Below are 23,344 nucleotides of genomic sequence, written 5' to 3' on the forward strand. Positions count from 1 at the left end.
AAAGGCATAATTTCATGTGGCATGTTGAAAATAACAAGAACAATGATAAATCACTTATTTCTATAACTTGGAGGTCATTTCACTTAGTATCAGTTTATGTGTGATCTTCTGCTTGGACTAACCTAGACATATATTAATTATGACCAATGAGGAACTTCATAGAGTCCATGCTTCTTTGTGTCTGGCTCATTTCACTTAGTATGATTTTTATAGTGTCCAGTGAGTATCACTGCTGAATTAGTGTACTCTTTGTCCTACCATAGAAATATATCTTTTACATGTTCATAAATTTTTTTTTTTCTGCCAGTCCTGGGCCTTGGACTCAGGGCCTGAGCACTGTCCCTGGCTTCTTCCCGCTCAAGGCTAGCACTCTGCCTCTTGAGCCACAGCGCCGCTTCTGGCTGTTTTTTCTGTATATGTGGTGCTGGGGAATCGAACCTAGGGCCTCGTGTATCTGAGGCAGGCACTCTTGCCACTAGGCTATATCCCCAGCCCTACATGTTCATAAAATTTTAAAAGATTTTAAAGATTGGTTTTAGGGAATTTGAATACATTTTAAGAGTTTGCATCTATTTGTAATCAATATGTAGTTTAAGCATATGTAGTATATGTAGAGATACTTAAAAAGTGTAATCTATTTATAAACATGCAAAATAAAACATTTAAATTAAGATATTAAGAAAATATACATGCTTCTTTAGATAGAGTGGAATTTGAATCCACACAAAACCAAATCATTTTATCCAACTTTATTTTTTCAAGAAAATGATGACAAACAGGGATCCAGAAAAACCGTGGAAATGTCAATGTTTTTATACATGCATTGGCTGAACACTCTTGATAAATTGACAGATTGATGCATATTACATAAAATGTAAAACAGACTTGTTGCATGATGGAATTAAAGATTAAATTCTTTATGAATTTTAAGGTGATCCTGGAGTTTGAACATAGCGCTTTGCGCTTCTTGCTAGGCAAACATCTACCATTTGTGTCACACCAAAGCCCTAGTTCAAATTCTTGATACCACATTTTAAATAATGCACTAAAGAAGAAGAGCATGTTGAAAAAGGAAATAATACTGAATAGAAAATTGGAAGCAGTAAAAAAGAGCATTTGAATAAGGGAAGAGGAAAAAATATCCATTTACATTTGTTATCATTTAGTATCTTATTAAAAACTGGTAGTGTCTGTACTAATCAGTCATCCATATTTATTTTATTTTATTATTTTTTTTTTTTTTTGGCCAGTCCTGGGCCTTGGACTCAGGGCCTGAGCACTGTCCCTGGCTTCTTCCCGCTCAAGGCTAGCACTCTGCCACTTGAGCCACAGCGCCGCTTCTGGCCGTTTTCTGTATATGTGGTGCTGGGGAATCGAACCTAGGGCCTCGTGTATCCTAGGCAGGCACTCTTGCCACTAGGCTATATCCCCAGCCCTAGTCATCCATATTTAAATAGCAAAAACCTATACTGCCATTATTCAAGGACAGACAGATGCTGACTTCTAAGTTTCCTTGCTACTTAAGATTTCCATAATTGATTTTGTAAATTTGTTTGGTTATTTTGGTTTATTTTGTTATTTAATTAGCAATCTATCTACATCATTAGTATTTCTAAATATATATATGTATATACATATATGTATATATATACATATATATGGAATAAAGTACAGATCGGCAGTGTTATGCTGTTACAGGTAATAAAATGTATATTTAAAAATTAATAACATTTTTGTGATAAAATGTAGTGAAATATTTAAGTATTTCAGAACTCTGTCATAATTTGTACAAAACCACTTAGAAATCCTCTGTACAAAGCATATAAGAAACTTACATAGCATTAAATTAATTGCTTACAACATAATCTTTACCCCATATTGTGTAGTCATGTTTGAGATCCAGTAGGGTGATACTGATTTACTTTTTTTCCAGAATGCTTAAACTTGACACTAATCCTCTCGCTCGTTCTCTCGTTCTCTCGTTCTCTCGTTCTCTCGTTCTCTCTCTCTCTCTCTCTCTCTTTCTCTCTTTCTCTCTGTATATACACTAGAGTTTGAACTCTGGGCACTATCCCTTAGCTTTATGCTCAGCTCTGACTACCACTTGAGCCACAGCTCCACTTCCAGTTTTTGGGCAGTAGATTTTAGATAAGAGACTCAGGGACTTTCCTACTTGAGCTGGCTTTGAACTGTGATCCTTGGATCTCAGCTTCCTGAGTAGCCAGGGTTGCAGGCATGAGCCACCAGAGCCCATTGACAGTAAAATTATTTTTTCCCCAATATAATATACCCAGGTAACTCTGTTAGTTTTGAACAGTTTATAACTAGGGACAATAGAAAACCAAGGGGCTGGGGATATAGCCTAGCGGCAAGAGTGCTTGCCTCGTATACATGAGGCCCTGGGTTCAATTCCCCAGCACCACATATACAGAAAAAAATGGCCAGAAGCGGCGCTGTGGCTCAAGTGGCAGAGTGCTAGCCTTGAGCAAGAAGAAGCCAGGGACAGTGCTCAGGCCCTGAGTCCAAGACCCAGGACTGGCCAAAAAAAAAAAAGAAAGAAAACCAATCAATAGCCTAAACTTAATATTTGTATTTTCTTACCCTAAAGTACCCATACAATTGAACCACACGATGAAGTATTAAGTCTCTCTCTCTCTCTTTCTGTCTCTCCCCAATCAATCTTGGCTCCCCCTTCCTGAGACAAAAGGATTTTATTATTACTTTTTGAAACTCCTAGTCCCAAAGTGAATGCTCCATCTATGGATAGTGTGTATGAGTGTGTTTCTGTGTGTGTTTGTGTGTAAAACTTCGAAATGCAAAGGGATTCCTTATTAATAAAATTCCTATTTTAACTTGGAAAGAAAAACTTTGCTTAAGAAACTTCCTACATGTATATATCAGAATCATGTCACTTGCTTACCATCTACCATAAAAAAGCCTGAAAATTTGAGGATTTTAACTTCACAGGTATCAGAGTATAAGATATTAATTGGAAGGTAACTGTGCATCAGTTTTCAAATGCTCACTCCAGAATTCTGTCACAAGCCAAAAAGGATTCAAAGATCAACCTCATATTTTGGAAACAATAATGTTCCTTCACATTTTATTATGCCTGTTAAAATGTATTTTAAATTATGTATGGCTTAGGTATATGCTAATCAAAAGTGCTGAGCTAATTTCTGTTAATTCGTATACTAAAGGAGAAAAATTTTAATTATTGCAAATGTGTTTCAGTCTCTTGAAAATTTGATGCAACATTCAGAGGATAATCCAAATCAGATTCGCATATTGGCCCAGACCCTAACAGATGGCGGAGTCATGGATGAACTAATCAATGAGGAACTTGAGACATTTAATTCTCGTTGGAGGGAACTACATGAAGAGGTATGAAGCTAAGTGAAAAATCTTTTTAGTGTGATTTGCATAGCAAATTTGTATAGCCACTACCAACTTTTCAGATTCAATGAGGAATATTCTCAGTATTCGTTCAGTTGTAGGTTTTAGAGCAGGGTGAGACTCTTGAACTCTTTGCACTTGTATTTTATCATTTACCTTAAATATTTTTAAAAAGTAGAATTTTAACAGGAATCTGAGGCAAAATCTGTAGATCTTATCTGAGAGGTTTTCTTATTTAAGAATTAAGACACATGACATTATTTTTAAAGAAACATAAAACTGATGTATTTTTCCTACTTAAACAGCATTTTACATACTCTCTTAAATAAAAAAATAGATTACCAAGAAGACCAATATTTATAGTGATTGTTAATTTCCTATCTTCTTACTAAGTACATTGATTACATCATGGGAGAGATGGTTTGATGATTATTATTGCAATAGATAAAGTCCTGCACTTTATTGTTTATAGACATAAATTATTTAAGGAAAAGTCTTTTTTTCACTACTTTATAAAAACATAACTAATCATGTATATCTATGTATATAACAGTCTATGTATCTACATATGTATGTATGTGTGTATATATGCATGGATGGGTGGATGGTATGAAGAGGAAAAATCTGAGGTTGTCACTGGAGAAATTTTTGGGAAAGAATTTGTTATTTAAGTTGAGAGAAGTCATACATGCTAATGAATTGGGAAGAAAGACCAGTATGATAATCTCCATTGTCTTCCATCATGAAGAGAAGTATTTAAGCGTGGGAATAGATGTAAGCAAGTATACCTGTATCAGCTCCCTTGACACTGTGTTGGCTGAGAAGTTTATCCATATTTCAACAATATTAACTTAAGGGATTGGCACTGGAAATGGGTGAATCCATACAAGCCGTTGGCTCTTCATTGTTGCTTCACTATTATTGGATGAGACTTGAAGTTTATATTCCCAAGTAGCCACTACATTGAAGGGCATTTGAAATTAGAGTTTGACATGGATTTGGAATGTGTTTTATTTCTAGTTGAATATTCTTTACAGATAAGAAGTTACAGTTTGAGCTAGGCACTGGTGGCTCATATCTACACAGGAGACTGAGGGAGGAAGGATTGCATTGGAAGTTAGTCTGGGCAGAAAAGTTTACCAGACTACATCTCCAAAACAACCAGCAACATGTCCACCAGAGGCACGAGTTCACTGGTAGAGCAAGATATCTGAGCCATTTATTGATGGGGCAGTTATTTCTTTGAGGATTTGTTTTGGATGAATTTAATTTTTTGAGTTCTACATATATTTTAGACACGAGGCCTTTGTCTGTTGTATGGCTGGTAAAGATTTTCTCCCAGTATGTGGGCTTTCTATTTCTCTTGAAAGCAATGGACACCTAAGTTGATACTAAGTGAAATGAACTCAAAGTTATGGAAACAAGTGGTTTATCATTGTTGCTGCTATTCTCAACATACCATGTGAAAATTATGCCCTTTGTCTTTTGTCTTTCTTTCCCTGATGTCATTGTAACTGATTTTGGTACTCTGGATATTGTATATATGTGTATTGTAACTAGCAAAGGGAAAGGGAATATCAAAATCAAGAGACAAAGGAAGAAAACACAAACAAATGCAACAGTGATACTTACAAAACTATATGGTGTAAACCAACTGTAAAACTCACAGGGGGGCAGGGAAATGGGGAGTGTTGAAGGCAGGGGGAAATGGGGGAGGAGGTAACAAGTTAGATAAGAAATGTAAGCACTGCCTTACATATGAAACAGTAACCCCTCTGTACAGCACTTTGACAATAAAGAAATGAAAAAAAGATAGCTGAGCCAGTATAATAGCCTGAATTCAAGACCCAGTAACAGGAAGGAAAAAATGTTTATGTTAAAAAACAAATGTCAAATTCTACAATTGTACTGTAAGAAGGACTGAGTCAGAATTTTTACCATGGTTGAGTGTCCATCTATTCTGACTATAAGAATAGTCAACTTTCTAGTCATATATTGATATTATTTCAATGTATGTAGTTACTGTTTAATACTTAAAAAAGTTTCATGTCTTTAATATTTCAAAGATATTCCATGTGAAAATCTACTTATTTCCCTAAATGGAGACTGAATGTTTCTAACGTGTATGTCTTTAATTTAAAACACTTCAAAACTAAAAGTTTTTTTAATTTAGTTGTCAAGTGATATTGTTAAAATTCCAGTGCATTAAATATATAAGAACTATTTCCAAACAATGGAACATAAATGAAATACATGGTTTGAACTGGATCTCATTACATATGTACAAATATCCCCAATTCCAAAATAAATTTCAAAGGCTAACACTACTCTTCAGGGTTTATAAGGGTGGTATGTTGACAAAATTCACCAGTAAGTAGCTAATTAGGGATATGCTATTGTATTTCCTGAAAAGCTGGCTGTTGTACACCGTAGATTCACTGAGAAGCTGCCTGCAGTATTATTGCTGAACTAGATGATACTTTAGTCAGTTTCCTATGGCTTCATTATTCAGGTGAACTTGCTACTTAGACATCAACTGAACTTTCCAGGTCCTTTTCAATTCTTCAGCGTGAAGAGCAATAAGAGTTTTACTGAGTACCCCAAGCCACAAGTATGGGGAAGGAGGTGTATCAATGGAAGAGAGATCATTTTACTTCTTCCATTGGCACTCTAGTTCACGCTATTGACAATGTTTCACCTCATTCCATGTGACCAAGGGAGAAATGTTCTAGTATAAATTACTGCACTATGTTTAGACATTACATTTATAATATATATATATATATCCCTCGAATGCTGATTGGCTATCTGATATTGGAAGAGACTTTAAAGCCTCCATCTTGCCATCTGTGACAACAGGGCTTCATTCAATAAGATTCTTGTGGCAAAATATAAAACACAACATCTGACATGCCTAGTCTAGTGGCATTTAATTCAATAAATGATGAGAATGTTTATTTTGTCTAGAGAACATAGCAAACGTGTATTTCTACACATGTGTAGAAATCACACTAAAGGAAGGCATAAAGGAATACACACATTTTGATATGAAAAATGTACATAGTTCCAGTAATTAAACATGTCAACGACAGAATCAAATATGCTTTCTGCATTGAGATTCAAAAATACCTGTAAAAAATATTCAAGGCTTAAACAGAAATAAAGCATCTCCCCCTCCACTAAATAATATTCAAGGCCAAAGGACAGAATGAGAGAACTAATAAAAATGACTTTTTACTTTTGCTGGTCCTGGGGCTTGAACACTAGGCCTGGCCAATGTCCCAAAGCTTTTGGGCTCAAGGCTACTTTTCTAACACATGTTCTACTTATACTTGTGTCTTTTTTGTGGTTAATTGGTGATAAGAGTCTCACAGACTTTCTTACCTGGGCTGGCTTCGAACTATAATCCTCAGATCTGAGATTCCTGAATAGCTAGGATTATAGCTATGAGCCATCAATGCTGGAAAAACTCACTTTTTAAATAATAAAGCAACCAGTACGAAAGCCCATAATGAAATCTATAAGATAAAAATGGAATCATCATTTGTGGTTTTTTTGTTTGTTTTTTGCCAGTCCTGGGGCTTGGACTCAGGGCCTGAGCACTGTCCCTGGCTTTGTTTTTGCTCAAGGCTAGCACTCTACCACTTGAGGCACAGTGCCATTTCTCAATTTTTCTTTTCTTTTTTTTTTTTTTTTCGATTTTTCTGTTTATGTGGTGCTGAGGAATTGAACCCAGGGCTTCATGCGTGCAAGGCGAGCACTCTACCACTAGGCCATATTCTCAGCTGAATCATCATTTTAAAGTCTTAAAAATGGAACTTTCCACTTTTACATCATTATTCAGTTAGACAGAATACTATAGTATAAATAAAGTAGAATAAATAAATTTGAAGTTGCCTTCAGTCTTGGCTATGTTTATGTAGATATTGTCACAATCATATCAGTTATTTGGCAATGAAAACAAAGCATAATTCTTATTATAAGTATTGGATCAAATCATGTAATAGAATTATACCCTTCTCATGTTTGGCTTTCTGGAATATAGTAAGTTCATGCAACTTTAAAGGCACAATTTTGAACTCATCATTGGGTAGGAATTGAACAGACTTTTTTACCATCAGGTTTACAGCTGAGCACTTTGATCAACAATGTAAAAATTTTTTCTAGATCATAGAGAAATACCTACATATTTGTTAGCTACATCAGTTCTTTCATACACTCTCTCACTAGAAAACTGCAAAGGTGGAACTCTGATGCAGTATAGATACATTAATTTAGGTGCTGAAAAAATATATGCGTAGGAATAGTATGATTTGAAAATTTAAAGCACAGTTAATTTTCAAAATATCTGCTATAAATTAACACTATAGTGAACATGGTATATTTTAAGCCACTATATTCTTGATATTGTTGCTAAAGAAAAACAGATACTCTATTATTAATTTTTTTATCTGAAGATGAGCCATTAACTCACTTGTTTCTCTGATATCTATATAAAATGTTTGTGGGAGATTTTTTTATTCCCTACCTAATTTTTTGTATAGTTGTAATTATTCACAACTAAGGTAACATTCAGTTGCCTGTTAAATCAATCAAACAGCCAGAGTTTTTTATTGCCTATGAATATTTAAAAGAGATATTCTAGATTCCATTCCTAATTTAAGAGTGTGAGTTTGCATTCAGATAAGTAATAAATTACCTTCATCATTTTAAGAAGGCACCTTTCACTCTTAATAATCAGATTTTCTACTTACAGGATTGATTTGCAAAATGGTTGTCAAACCAGGAAGCAGTACTAAAAGTCATACTAAATCATACAATTTTTATTTTGTTTTACCAATTCTGGGGCTTGAACTCAAATACTGGGCACTGTGTCCCTGTCCTTACTAGCTCAAGGGTAGTGCTCCTACTACTTGAGCCGCAGCTCCAGTCTTGACTTGCTTCTTCACTCTCTCTCTTTCTTCTCTCTCTCTCTCTTTCTCCCTTTCTCTCTTCCTCTTTTTCTTTCTTTCTTTCTTTCTTTCTTTCTTTCTTTCTTTCTTTCTTTCTCTCTCTTTCATTTTTCTTTCTCCCTTCCTTCCTTCCTTCCTTCCTTCCTTCCTTCCTTCCTTCCTTCCTTCCTTCCTTCCTTCCTTCCTTCCTTCCTTCTTCCTTCCTTCCTTCCTTCCTTCCTTCCTTCCTTCCTTCCTTCTTTTCTTTCTTTCTTTCTTTCTTTCTTTCTTTCTTTCTTTCTTTCTTTCTTTCTTTCTTTCTTTCTTTCTTTCTTTCCTTCTATCTTTCTGTCTTTCTGTATTTATTTGGAGATAAGGGCCTCCTGGGGCTGATTTGAACACTGTTCCTCAGAGTGTATCATAGCCTTCTGAGTGGCTATGATTACAGATGTGATCCATATGAGCCCAGCCAAATCATATAATTTAATAACAACTTTAATACTGATATTTCCATCCATAGTAATCAAACTATATATGCAAAAAACCACTTAATAATAGTAGTATAATAGTATGATGGTTACTAAGGAACAAGTAATACAGCAAATGCTGTGTATACATACTCTCATTCAGTTCCAACAATAACCTCATGGTATGGAATATTTTATAGTCTAATTCTATGTAAATGAAAATGTCTAAGTAGAAACATTTAGATCCAAGCCATCTTGTTGACACCTGCTATGAGTATGAAAATTTCACCATACTACAGGTGCCTTTTGTGACCTTTGGTTTATATTAAATAAATACATTATAAGAAGTTACAGTTGGCCCTCTTTAGCTGCACATTTTATATGTAATTAATTAGCCATGATTCAAAAATATCCAAGAAAATGCATTTGTATTTAATATATATTGACTATTTTTTCTGATATTACTCCATAAACAGTACAGTACTCCATCTATTTTCATGTCATGTATATTACCTGAGGTATTATTAGAAGCTTAGAAATGATTTAAAGAATATGGGTGAATGGTGGTATGTCATGTGGAAATACTATATACTATATATGAGGAGTCCTGTTATTAATTCTTGCAGATATTGAAAGATAACTATATTGACATTAACTAGTTTTCCAGTTATTTATTTTCTTATTGATTGGGCTGATTTAATTTGATTTGAAGCAATCATCAGGCTGGCCTCCAACTCATAATTCTTCTGCCTCAGTTTATTAAGTGCTGGAATTACAGTCATGCATCACTCCTTCAATATAAGCTTAAAAGTATTAGGACTCATTAAAAAATTTAGACAACTAAATATTAAAATTATATATTTACAATTATATAACTTTATCAGCTCTCGTAATATTAGTTTATCCATTTTTCCTGAACATTTTTGTTCCTTACAAATACATCTGTAAGCCATTCTCATGACATTTCAAAAGACAGAGAGTAAAAGAAAATAGTCAAAATCTAAATTGTGGAATTTTGTATTAATACTAACCTTGGTAGTAAAAGGGACTCATTAATTGTTCCAGATAATCGTGATTGAAGTGTTACATCTTGCTTCGCAAAGATTGACCAGAATGGACAATTATTGACAACAATATTTTCAACCCAGGACACTAAGTGCTATTCTATTAGTCGAGATTTAATTTTATTGAAAAACCTTTTACCTAATAAAGGAATATACTTTGTGATTTTGTTAGCATTTAAGGAAATGCTGTTTTATAATTGAATAGTCATTATTAGGCGTGGTTTTGTAAATCCTATTGGTAAGGACTTATAAACAATGTCAACCTTAATCCCAAATCAGTTTTATATCATAAATTTGATTAGCTTACAGATGTCAAGATGAGACAGACTTCCTCTCCTAGGCTGAGACAGCTTATGTCGCCTAAGGTGACCTCTGCAAAGAACAGAGATGCTGGAAAATGTCCAACAAATATACTTTTAAATTTATCCTCCCTGACAAAGAAGCATAAGTAAACAGTCAGGGCAATAAAATGGATTAAAATAGCCAAAGAAGTAATATAATTAGGATCACTGATGCTTGTATTGCCTTGTAGTTAAAAGCAAATTCTAGGAACCCAGACTGTGTATAAATGAAGGAAGCCATTTGGTAGAAAATTAATCTGTGCCTCAGATTCCAGAAAATTGTGGGTGGGTGGGGTGGCTATAAATTGGAGTTTTATCATTATAAAAATCATGGACACAGGAAATTCTGTCTGTCTGGAGCAGGTCCTGACAGTTTTCTCTTTTCACTGACTAAAATGTCATTGAATATTTATACTTATCTCACTAGAAACAAGGAAGATTTCTCTCCTGTATAATACCACAAAGAGGCAAAGAATACCCAAACAAAAGATTAAATTAATATAGTTCCATGTTACTAACTCCTGAGCCAGTACTGATCAGAAGCAAATGCAACACCAGTAGTTCCTTCATAATTAAACTCAGTGGAACTGGGGCTCATAATAAAATGCGCATGCACACACACACACACACACACACACACACACACACACTTTCATGTATACACACGGATACATTACAGAAAAAAGAGTCATCATGAAATTACACAAGGTGAATTTAGACGGGCTTTTTTAGAATTTCAATGATAAGAATTGCCAAATGAAGAAAAAAATGTTAGAATAATTTTAATGAAAAATTGAACTATGAATACTATGCAACAAAGTTAATGTTTTGAAACAATCTCAATAAAGGCAAAACATTCTAAAATTTATATGAACATTTTAATATATTAAGTGAAAATTAAACACTAAATTGCAGAAGACAGTCTCAAAAGCTAGAGGTTAAAACTATGGAAAAAAAGGCAACAGATATGAAGAGGGGATATACATATCAAGTGGAAGGAATTTTTTTTACAAAGTAAGTTTGTTTTATACTAAAGATAATAAAAAGCAAAGAAAGGAAATTACAGAAAAGACAGTGTCGGGGTCTCTAGCCCCCCTCACTCTCCTGACCTGCGGGAGAGATGGGGAAACACCCCAACAGGGCCAAGAAAAGGAGAAGCGGAGCTCTATGTTTAGCCTTCTGAGAAATCTCCATACTGCTTTCCAGAGTGGCTGAACCAGTTTACATTCCTACCAACAATGAAGTAGGGTTCCCTTTTGGCCACATCCCCTCCAACATTTATTATTGTTAGTTTTCTTGATATAGGACATTCTTACTGGGGTGAGATGGAATCTCAATGTTGTTTGGATTTGCATTTCTTTTTTTTTTTTTTTACTGAGAAGCACTATCTCTGTATTTTATTTTATTTTTTTTCAATATACTCAGATAAGATTACACAGATAATGTAGGTACAACCACTGGAAGGTGATACAAGAACATCATCAATAATAGAAGCTACAGATACAGATGGGACGTTGAAAGTAGTTACAACTGTGATATAACAATTGTTTGGTGTAAATGAACTGAACAATTCATGGGGAGGGAGGGAAAGGGGGAGCGGTTAGGGGGGAATGAGGGACGATGTAACAGTACAAGAAATGTATCCAATGCCTAATGTATGAATCGGTAACCTCTCTGTACATCAGTTTGATAATAAAATTTTAAAAAAAGGAAAGGAGAGGGTTGATGGACCGCCCGCACCCAGCCCTCCCTCACCAGAGGACAACAGACAGTCCGGGAGCTAAGTCAGTGCAAATTCTCATTTACTGAGGTAGATCCTTCTATTAAATAAGGCACAGGAAGCAATCAGGTCAAAGATCGGCAGAAAGGGTAGGGGTGTATGTGCACCTATCTAGGGACTGTGAGGAGAGGCCTGAGCTGTCTGTCAAGAGTGGAGGGCCAAGGGACCAATCCTAAGAGGCAGCCTTATTTATATCACAGCCCACAGGACCGCCTCCGGGTTCACCATCATGTGCCATCTTGGCCGCATGTGGTCCCAAGGCTGGGAAACAGGCAGGGCCAGCTAGGACCACCTTTCCAGCATAATAGCCACATGGCCCCAGGGCTGGCATGTCCCACAAGACAGGATGTGTCACAATTTTAGTTAATTTTGCACATAAACTTAATTTAAACACAAATATTCAAATAATCATAAATATTGGCAAATTTTATTAATATATACTAATTACACAAAATGAGTTTTACTTTGGCACTTTCATATGTATCTGTTTTGATCATATTTACACCCATTATTTTTCTAGTGTAGTTTATAAATAATCCCAGTAACAGAATACTACAAGAGACACATTTTTTTCTACCTAAACATAAACATACAAGTTAATTTCTTACAATATCATACATATATGTCAACAATCAAGCTGACTAAATGATGGTATGACTAAATGATGAATAAGATTTTTTTATGTTACCCTATTGAATAATTAAAAGACAGTTTAACAAAATGAATAACAAATGCTAAAACATGACTAAGGGCCTATGAGGGATTGGGACTAATGGAAAGAAGAAAGGTATTTAAACTAGATTGAAATATCAAAATTTGGTTGCAGAGAGGCATACAATATAAAGAAAACATATTTTGAATGTGTAGAATGGAAATCATAGATCTTCCCATAGGAAATACATCAGATTGTGAATGCTTTACAATCAAGTTTAATATATACCCTAGGAATATGTAATTCCAATCTTTTACAAACTCTTACACAGAATAGAATGTGATATATATATATATATATATACATACATACATACATTGGAAAATATGATTATGAACAGTTTTACCCAAATCTGAGAAAAATGCTGTAGAAGAGAATCTTCGAATCCATTCTTTCTCCCAAACATGTAAAAAATGTTCTAAGATATTTTCAAGCTTTGTTTGTGTTGTGCTTAACTAGTCTTATAGCTTGTGTTACCTTTCATTTCTATGCCCACACTTTTTCATGTTTTGTGAAGCCTTGGCTTTCAATATGATAATAATTCTCTGTCACACATTTCTGCCTGAAACTCTATCCTGTTTGCTTAACTTTCTGATATGTATTTCTACTTTAATATTTAGTAGGCTACTCCAAATATATATTCAGGTTTGTTCTTCTATCAATGCTACCTGACACAGATTTTTCCATTTGTTAAAGTAAAATCATCCCTTAAATTTCTCAAGCCCTCAAACTTAGGAGCTTTGTTTTCTTTCTTTACCCATCAGCATTTCTATTAGGGGATCTTAAAGGTGGGCTGGCTAGCACTGACACTTGTACAAACCTTGTATTTGTAGTAACAATGATGCTTTAGATATATTAGTATTGTCTGCCTGTCTGTCTGTCTGTCTATCTCTCTTTTGTGCTGATACCAAGTCTTGAACTCAGGTACCTTAGCTATTGCTTAGCTTTCATATTCAAGACTCTACTACTTCAGCTACCCCTCCCCTCCACACACTTCTGACTTTTTGCTGGTTACTTGGGGATAAATCTTGTGGATTTTTCTGCCTGGGCTAGCTTCAAGCCACAATCCTCAAGTCTCAGCTTCCTGAGTAGCTATGATTATTAGGAATGAGCCAGTGAGGCTTAGTTCTTAGATCCCTTTATATTGATATGTCATTAAGAAAAAAATGAAGAATATTCTCTATGTCTATAAATAGGCCATTGAAGAAGCCAAATATGTTTGAAAACGTTGATTCAGCATATATTTTGTAGACAAAATAAAAGGTCAACAAGGAAAAATATACATGTAATTGGTTATATTGGTGTTTTGAAACTATATCAAGAAGATGAATTAAATTTAAACAGAAAAGTGTCTTGATCTAAAGTGCTATGGAGTTAGCAAAGTAAGTTATATGTCAATTTTCAATAGATAATTCCACTTCTGGCATAGGTAAAAAAAAAATCTTTCAGTTACTTTTGTCTCTTAAATTTATTATCCATTTCTGGCTAGTGTTTAAAACAGGAGTTACTATATGCTACTATCTGAATTTCATTGCTCAACTCCTATTCATGCCTTCAATCATTAATTTATAACTGCCTTGTTCAATAATGCTACAGAGACAACTGTGAAATTCAAATAAGGTGTAAGAGGAAGTAAGCAATAGTAAAGGAGAAGGCTTAAATATTATGTGATGAACAAATGAGAAGTAGGGTAGAGAAGACATGTTGGTTTTTAGGATAGTTAGCTTGAAGCATGGTCTCAGTCTAAAGGAAAATCCAGTCAAGAGATATACTTGATATAAAAAAGCAAACATTTGCAAGACAAAACACGATTTGGAAGTGGGAAAGAACGAGTTGAAACAATGCATGATAGTTTGTGTTGGAGAATATTATAGCCAGGAATCCTTGTTTCTGAAAAACCTCATCCCGAGAAGTAGCTAGGTGTTTAGATTGTATGGATATTAGGTTGATGAATTGAGGCATGAAAAAGAGGAAATGGAACTTTAGAGGAGAGGATTCATTTAGTGCCAAAGGTTTGGATTAAGGGCTTCCTCTGTAAAGATCCATTTAAAATAAGCTGCATTAACAAATATTCCACAACACAAAAGATCTTTAACTCCAATTTTTCAGGAGATGGAAATCAATTATGAGGATTATTATTCAAGGATACACTGGGCAAATAGTTAAGGGGATCTATCTAAAAAAAAAAGCCAGGCATGAGCCACATATGTAGTACCAACTGCATGATGGTCCATGAGAAGATCATGAAAGCAAAAATGTGAGACCCAACCCAAAACATATTTACAGATTAAAAGGATAGTGGTGTGGCTCAAGATGTTGAGTGTCTGCCTAGCAAGTTCAGAAACCTTATTTTCAGTTCCAGTACTACCAAAAAGAGCTATTATACAAAATATTTCAATGATTTTCCAAAGAGTTATAGTGGGAGTAGTCTGTGTCTGAGTGTCTCCAACAATACAAACATACACTCACATACAGATATATAAGCAATCAAATGAAAAAGGAATTCTATTTATTTTAGATTTAATTAGTATTTCCACAACGTATCTGGTTTATCCTCGAACAGCTATGCAGCTAGGATTTGAAGTGCTATTTCCCACTGTGTTTATATTTGGAAGTCATTTGTTTGGTATTCATTTTCATTACTGTGTCACTCTATCCCACTCTGTCCAATGTGAATTTCATAAATCTCTTCTAACTTACTCAATTTCATTTAGATTCATATTTCGGCCTTTTATCTATTTGTCATCTCCCCAAATTAGTTTAATCATGCAAGCTACATGGTGTTGCAGGTTCAGGACAGAAAGAAAATGGCAAAATCCTTGTTTAAAAGGTAATAATTACAAGGAAACAAGCATAGCTAGCTCTCTACCACTTGAGCCACAGCACCACTTCTGGCTTTTCTGAGTAGTTTATTGGAGACAAGGGTCTCACAAACTTTCCTGCTGGAGCAGGCTTTGAACTATGATTCTCAGATCTCAGCCTCTTGACTAGCTAGGATTATAAGCATGAGATACCAGCTCCTGGCTTGTTTTATGTATTTCTTTATCTTTACATTTGCATTGTCTTTGAAAATTTGCAAGAGTTAAGAACTTAGCCTCCAATATACAGAATACTGAAGAGTAACATATTTGTTTGGAAAGGGTCCATCAAAAAAGAAGGAATTTAGTATTTCATAAAGTAGGTTTGTTTTCCATCTTACAGTTTATTCATAATAGATACTTTCAGGATTAAACATTTCAATGTTTTGAATTTCCTTAGAAATTATTCTTTCTTTAGTAGAAAGATTTCCTGAGTGTTGGCTTCCTTAGGCCAAATGGTTTGTGATTTAAACAACAACAACAAAAAACTATTATCGGGCTGGGAATATGGCCCAGTGGCAAGAGCGCTTGCCTCCTACACATGAAGCTCTCAGTTCGATTCCCCAGCACCACATATATGGAAAACGGCCAGAAGGGGCGCTGTGGCTCAGGTGGCAGAGTGCTAGCCTTGAGCGGGAAGAAGCCAGGGACGGTGCTCAGGCCCTGAGTCCAAGGACCAGGACTGGCCAAAAAACAAAACAAAAAACTATTATCTTTGTGTAATATTTACAGTGTAAGCAGACTAATAAACCAAACACCTGTGTTCAAGGTGACTCTATTTTTGAGCTGAGTAGTGGACTATGCAACTTGATCTCATAATAATTTCAATTGAATAATTGCACAAAAGTGATTACATTTGGATGGGAAGAAAGCCACTTGTGCATTAGTTACACCAAGGTAATAAACCCAATAGCCTGACCTTTTGAATGTAGGAGAAATAGAGATGAAAGTGTTTGCTATTTTTTAATTAGGAAAACATTCCTTCTTGATTTGCTCTATTTTTCTTTTTTATCTGAGAAAGGTGTCTTTCTTTCCAATTGTTAATAGTGTTAGTGACCTTGTTCATGTATGTGTGATTCTTGTTTTTAATAATACTTTAATATACAACTTGAATTTTGAAATTAATTACTCTGTAGTCTACAGATACAAGAATCAAAAATATATGACCTTTGCCAGAAAGGAGGTCATAGTAAACATGTTTCATTCTTATTTCAATTAACTATGACTCATGTTCTTTTTCTTTTCTAAAGTAGTACTTCAATCATTAGCCTTAAATGAATTTAGCATTTTGGTAGGTAACTTCTCTTTGTTCCCTTGCATGAACATTTTGAAAATATTTTCTAAGATGGTAACTAATTATTTCTTTTTTTGGATGTAAGCCCATTGGGACACATAGGGACACACAAAGGGACGCACCAAGAGACACACAGGGACACAAAAACATCAGTACACTTGTATGTATATACATATATATCTGCATATTTATATATTTTACATTTTAGTACCTAATAATTCCACACTAAAATTTACTCTAGAAAAAATTGTTTTTCAACAACATTAAGGTTTTGTTTTGTTTTGTTCATCATGGGGCTTGAACTCTGGGCTTGGGCTCTGTCTTCTGAGCTCTTCAGTTCATGGCTGGTGCTCTACCACTTGAGCCACAGCACCACTTCTAATTTTCTGGTGCTTAATTGGAGACAAGAGTCTCACAGACTTCCCTGCCCAGGCTGGCTTTGAACCATGACCCTCAGATCTCAGCCTACTGAGTAGCTAGGATCCTGGGTGTGATCCACCAGGGCCTGGATAACATTAACATTTTTAGAATCAAATGTGAATATATCTATTGAAGGACACCTTATCTTAAAATTTCTTATAATTTGTTGGCGATCTTCATCTAAATTGTAATAGAAAAAGGATATAGATAAATGAAAATATGTCATATTAAGATATAAAGCTACCTAACTGAAAGTTAGATCCATTGTATGAATTTATATATTAACATTGTGGGGATGGATTTTTATTTATGTTTTCTTTTGTTTTGCCAGTCCTGGGGCTTGAACTCTGGGCCTGGGTGCCCATGGCTTACACTCTACCATTTGAGCCACAGTACCAATTTTGGAATTTCCTGTGATTAATTGGAGATAAGAGTCTCACCAACTTTCCAGCCTGGGCTGGCTTCTAATTGAGGTCCTCATATCTAAGCCTCCTGTGTAGCTAGGATTACAGGTGTGAGCCAAGGACTGATAGTGGTGGTTAGTTTTTTATGTGAATTTTTTCTTTGAACTGTATTATTTATTTAACTCTTCTGGATAAACACTGTTTTCCTCTTTGTTTTAATGAAATTTATCTATAACACTTTATTTATGTTTTATTATAGTTCACAGTTAGTATTTAAGTCATAAAACATAAAATATTGTTCTCAAGAAAAATAGTCATCGGTCTCGTACTTCTTTCTTTACCACTCCTAGCTTTTCCTAAAACATTTTCTTTTCAATTTACATAATAGATTCTTGGGTTAAATACAAAATCATTATTTAGTTTGCAGATAATACTAGGCTAAAGTTATTTATCTATATTTAGAAGAGATAGATATGTAGGGGAATGTGACATGGCTTCTATTTGCAATATACCCTAATATTTAGGGGAAATCCATGTGTGAAATGAGGATTAAGAATATTTTCCAAATTCAGAAAGCTGTTTTTCATCAAAACATACTCATAGCCATTTGGTGAACTTCAACTAACAGTATAAAATAATACTGGAGAGTTGCTTGTTTTGGGGCTTCCAGTTAGAAAATACGTTATTATCATTCTGCTACTTGGTATTTTTGTCATAAGCACAATTAATTTTATTTTCATATCAATTATTATTTATTTCTTATTTAAGGCATGGTTTCTTTTTAACTTCACTCTTTATAAGCCTTCTCAATTTTCGATAATATTTCAAATCACACAGATTAGAGGGTATAATGATACATCTGAATTTCATGTTTAGTACATTTTGATTAAGCCTGAAAACTGTGTTTGGAATAGTTCCTCTAGATTCTGATGATGATTCAGGTTTTGGAACAGTGATCTAGACCTTCATTCAAGCATGTTTGAGGCAGTCCACTTTGCTCAAGGGCCCTTTGTTTCAGATTCATCTCTATTGTGGACCATTAACATTTTATGCCCATTCACTGTTCATCATAGCTGGATGATTTCTGTATTGGAGAGATAAAACTCATTCCAATTTCTGAACAATTAAACCAAACGGGGGAAAAAGTGATTGGCGTCACAGCCACAGATCCCTGCTGGAGGAGAATGAGCCCTTTCTAGGAAAGCATGGCAAGCTTTGGATGGCATAGAAAAGGCATCACTGTTGTGTTCTGTGTGATACCTCTGTCCCCCTCTTGAGCCATGATCTAGATGAAATGCCCTAAGTAGATCTACATGGCTATAGAAATTGTTCCACAAGCTGATTTTCAACTGTCTGTGATTTATACAAATGGAACAATCCCATAATTGAGGGCCTGATTATCTGAAACCTTCATCTCTGCCCTCATGAAAACAATGGCAGTTTAATTAAGCTCAATTCTAGAGGTAGAGAAGGTTTCACTCTGGGGAAGGAAGAAATAATTAAGTATAGAACCAACATATGTCTATTTCAAGAAGCTTAATATTTTGAAAGAGTATCAGGTGCCAGATGACTGTGGTTTCTCACATGGAATCAGTTTAATACACAATTTTTCCAGTGTACATTTGTTCCTCACGCTCATGGCCACACACATTTTCTTTGGTAATATTAACCTGCTGCTGAAGAAAGTTTAGAAGGCAGGAGGAAAAGCAACTGTTTCTTATAGTTTTCTCCCACTGTTCAAGGTACACATTCCAGCTAAATGAGTCTATCAGAGGCAAGATCCTGACAGGAGTTCTTTTCTACAAAACTGGACTCTGGTCTGTTTTATCCAATTAGATAATCTTCCTTAAAATAAAAGAGTGCAAATACTTACTGGGCTAGACATAGAGCTTTTTTGTGTTATTTGGGTAAGGTTTTAAGAAATAAAAAACATATTGTGTCTTATACCTTATCTTCTCCAGAGTCAGAGCAGTCATCAAGTGTATTTACAATAAATAAATATTATTAATCCTCATGATTTGGGGAAGGATAGAAATGGATCAATCATGCAACAGTGATACTTATAACACAATATGTTGGAAATTAACAGTACAACTCGGGGGGGGGAGTATGGGGAGGTGGGAAGGTAGGAGAAAAGAAGGGAGGAGGTAACAAGTTTGACAAGAAATGTACTCACTACTTCACATATGTAACTGTAACTCCTCTGTACATCACCTTGTCAATAAAATTAAATTGAAAAAAAAAGGAAATGGATCAGTCAGCCCAGAAATGCCAGGAGAAAGGATATTGTTCTAGTTTCTCAGATACAACTTTAAGTAGAAACTAATTGCAATGATGATTGATCAACAAAACCCACAGCATTTAATTTGAAGAGAAATTGAAGGCTGGGCTGAAATTATTGCAGGTCCCTATCACAGTAAAGGAATCCAGCAGATACTTCTAAGTGCATCACAAAGGACCATTTCTGGATATCAAGCTCTGTTTGAGGTGACCTAAGTGATGACACAAATTTTATTCAAGGCCACACTTGGAGCCATGTGTAATTACCCAATAAAACAAAGTTACATAGATACTGTTTCTAGTGTCACATAAAATTTAAGAGACCAGAAACACCGTGTTCATTGTTCATCCTGAGACTCTGAATTCTCTTTCTTTTTTCTTTTTGTGTGCCAGTTATGAAGCTTAAACTCAGGGACTAGACTCTGTTATATCTAGCATTTTTTCCTCAAGACTGGTGCTCTACCACTTCAGTTCTTCTGTGTGTGTGTGTGTGTGTGTGTGTGTGTGTGTGTTAGAGAGAGAGAGAGAGAGAGAGAGAGAGAGAGAGAGAGAGAGAGAGAGAGAGAGAGAGAGAGACCACACGCATGCATGTGTGATTATTTGGAGTTGAGTATCTCATAGACTTTCTTGCCCAGGCTGGCTTCAAATCACAGTCCTCAGGTCTCAGCCTACTGAATAGCTAGGTTAATAGGTGTGAGCCACAGGTGCCCTGCTGAGTCTGAATTCTTGAGTAGAAGAATTAATTGGCCAATACTGAGGAGCCTTTCAATGAGGTCTCTTTCTGGTAAGTATGCTGGAAGCAATTTTAAATAATCATCTAAATGTATCATTGACTTCTATTGCTGCCTTCTTTGCTGAACTCTATTCATTACTTCTTGCTACAACTTGATTTTATCCCCAGATTCTGATTTTTTAAATTTATATTATAGATTCTATCTAGTGTCATAGCAAATGTTCACATCCCTAGACTAATTTTGTCTCACTATTCTGAATCAGAAGAGTTTGTGTGGTATTTTAATTATGTAGACTATTGATAAATTAATTTGATAAAGTTTAGATTTTCATGCTATTAGTGTATATATACTCAGAAAATACCTTTGTTATTTTGCCAGAGATTTTACTGACCAAGGAGGCCTCTGAAATTGTCAAGAGAAAGCTTGGATAATGTGAACTCTGTAGATTTGTTTCTCTAGGCTTACTAAATTATAATCCCATCACTTTTTTGAAGGCATCAGTTTGTTTCTGCCAAGGCAGAAGACCAATTTCATTTTTCTAACCATAAAGATGAATGGATGCAGCAAAAATTCAGCAATGTCTCAGATATATTACTGTACAGCTCATTGACCATTCTAGCAGTGCTTTACTTGAGAGTGATAGCTATCTGATGTCAAGTTCCATTGACAAATGGATTCCCAAACATTACTTTCAACCATGCTTCCCTCAGAGGTCATGGAAGAACTTCAGTGGTCTGATAAGACCTGAAACATGCTCTTAATCATGACAGCAATGGGCTTACCATTTATATTCCTTTTTATAAGGGAAGTTAAAGCAAGTTTCTTGTACTTTGTTTCCTTTGCCTCCAGTGGATTTACAGTAATAATAAATCCATAAGTCCTTTGTGAATACTGAAATGTTCTCTTATAAAGAGTGTCCATTTAAACATGTGTAATCTCGGTAATTATTTATAGCCTATAACCCTGTTAGAATCATATCCGAAATGGCTTAAAGCAGCACACATATTATTTATTTGCTCTTTCTTGTCCATGTGATACTATGTGAGATCTACAAAATTTGGGGGAAAATGGAATGGACTAATTAGAAAAGACAATAAATAATAAAGCATTGTTTTCTATTATTGTTAAGACTCCATGCCCTGATAAAATATTTATTTTTTACTATAAATTACCTTATTCTCCTGCTTTTCCTTCAATAGCCATTTAACTCCCTTTGCAAACTTCTGGCTTGTTTCTGCTTGAAAATCATTATTTCCTTAAGCTTTTTTAAAGCTTGCCCAGACTTCCAGACACTATTAACGTAACTTGGTAGGCACCTGTAATTTTCATAGCAGTACACAAAATGAAATGTTTTCTAATCAAAGCCAAAGGATATCTAAGTCAATAATAAACTCCAAGCTGTACTTCAAATTACAGCTCCTTTTAGAATGTCTTCCTTCAAGTACTAATTAAAAATGGCACGAAACTGTTTGTGAGAAAATAGAACATTCTGAGCAATCTGTACATTATGCTGCAGAAATGTGTTTGTTGTTTATTGACATTAGCAATCAGTTGGCACATTTTTATAAGATTTTGTCCACACGTGGATTATTTGTATCCATTATATTGGTAGATGTGTATAAACTATGAAATATTCTGGATGCTACATGAAAAAAATATCACTACATATTTCTTAGTCTTCTACATACATTATTACTACAATCTTTAGTGCTTCTGAGACATATTCAGCCAGGTCCTTGTTTATCTTTTCATGCCTTCCATAAACTATTTCCTATCTTTCCCTGGGACACATTCTAGCTGTTCCTGATATACATTATTTTCTTCTGATTCCATTTCAGTTTAGCCAGTGCTGAATCATGGGCTGGCAACAGTTTGCTGTATAGTGTTAGAAAGGTGGAGCACAAAATCAAAATGATTTGTCCTCAATCCGTTCATTACTTTATTTTTTTAATAGTATCTTGAATTGATCCTATTGCTTTCTGGTCTCTGGGGTAATGAACAGGTGATTGTAGTTTGTTTCCTGCTTACATGTTGACTCTCACATTGAGTTTAATATTTTCCTGTGTTTTTAGCTGACACTTAAGCTATGGCCTAGATGATATACCATAGAAAGAGAAAGTGATCTGCTACTACCCTTCCACTGCCTTCTCTTACCCCTTCAATTCCCTTTATGCATCACTGGCATCAGATGCAAGCATGAAGGGTAATAGGGAAATGTGTCTTAGTCTTTTTGTCTCATGTTTTTCTTTCTTTCTTTTTCTTTTACAGAGACACAAACATTAGCTTTCTTTGGGTTATAAATGTGGGATCTAATAGGTCTAGACGATGTTCTTCAATCTTATTTTCTTAACATATCTTCATTTTTTTTACTCCATTGGTCATATTCTTGATTGACAAGTAAAACATAGCTACTTTCTTTAGTGTTCATTTGGCCTATGAAAAACTATGTACTGCACCAAGTGCTAATATAGATAGGCTCCTCCACTGGCCACCATTTCGAACTCTTTTTTATATCTCTCAAGGCAGCAGTTATATGAAGCAAAATTCAAGTTATTAACTAGGTACCATCCCCATACACTTTGGGCTTTGACCATGTGAATGATGGCCTTTTGGGTATGCTCACTTGTTTGAAGTAACAGTACTATAGTATCACCACTTATTTC

General features: G+C 35.0%; 1 protein-coding gene across 2 annotated transcripts in view; it reads left to right on the plus strand.

Annotated features, from left to right (window-relative positions):
* Positions 1-23,344, plus strand: part of Dmd (dystrophin) — a 1,916,788-nt gene that overhangs the window by 669,580 nt on the left and 1,223,864 nt on the right. For both annotated transcript variants that reach the window (XM_048336444.1, XM_048336436.1), the window contains one exon: positions 3,235-3,384. In XM_048336444.1, the coding sequence (XP_048192401.1) occupies positions 3,235-3,384 (150 nt within the window). The remainder of the gene's footprint in view (positions 1-3,234; positions 3,385-23,344) is intronic.

This window comes from Perognathus longimembris, chromosome 28 (genome assembly GCF_023159225.1).
Source record: "Perognathus longimembris pacificus isolate PPM17 chromosome 28, ASM2315922v1, whole genome shotgun sequence".
Taxonomy (NCBI): domain Eukaryota; kingdom Metazoa; phylum Chordata; class Mammalia; order Rodentia; family Heteromyidae; genus Perognathus; species Perognathus longimembris.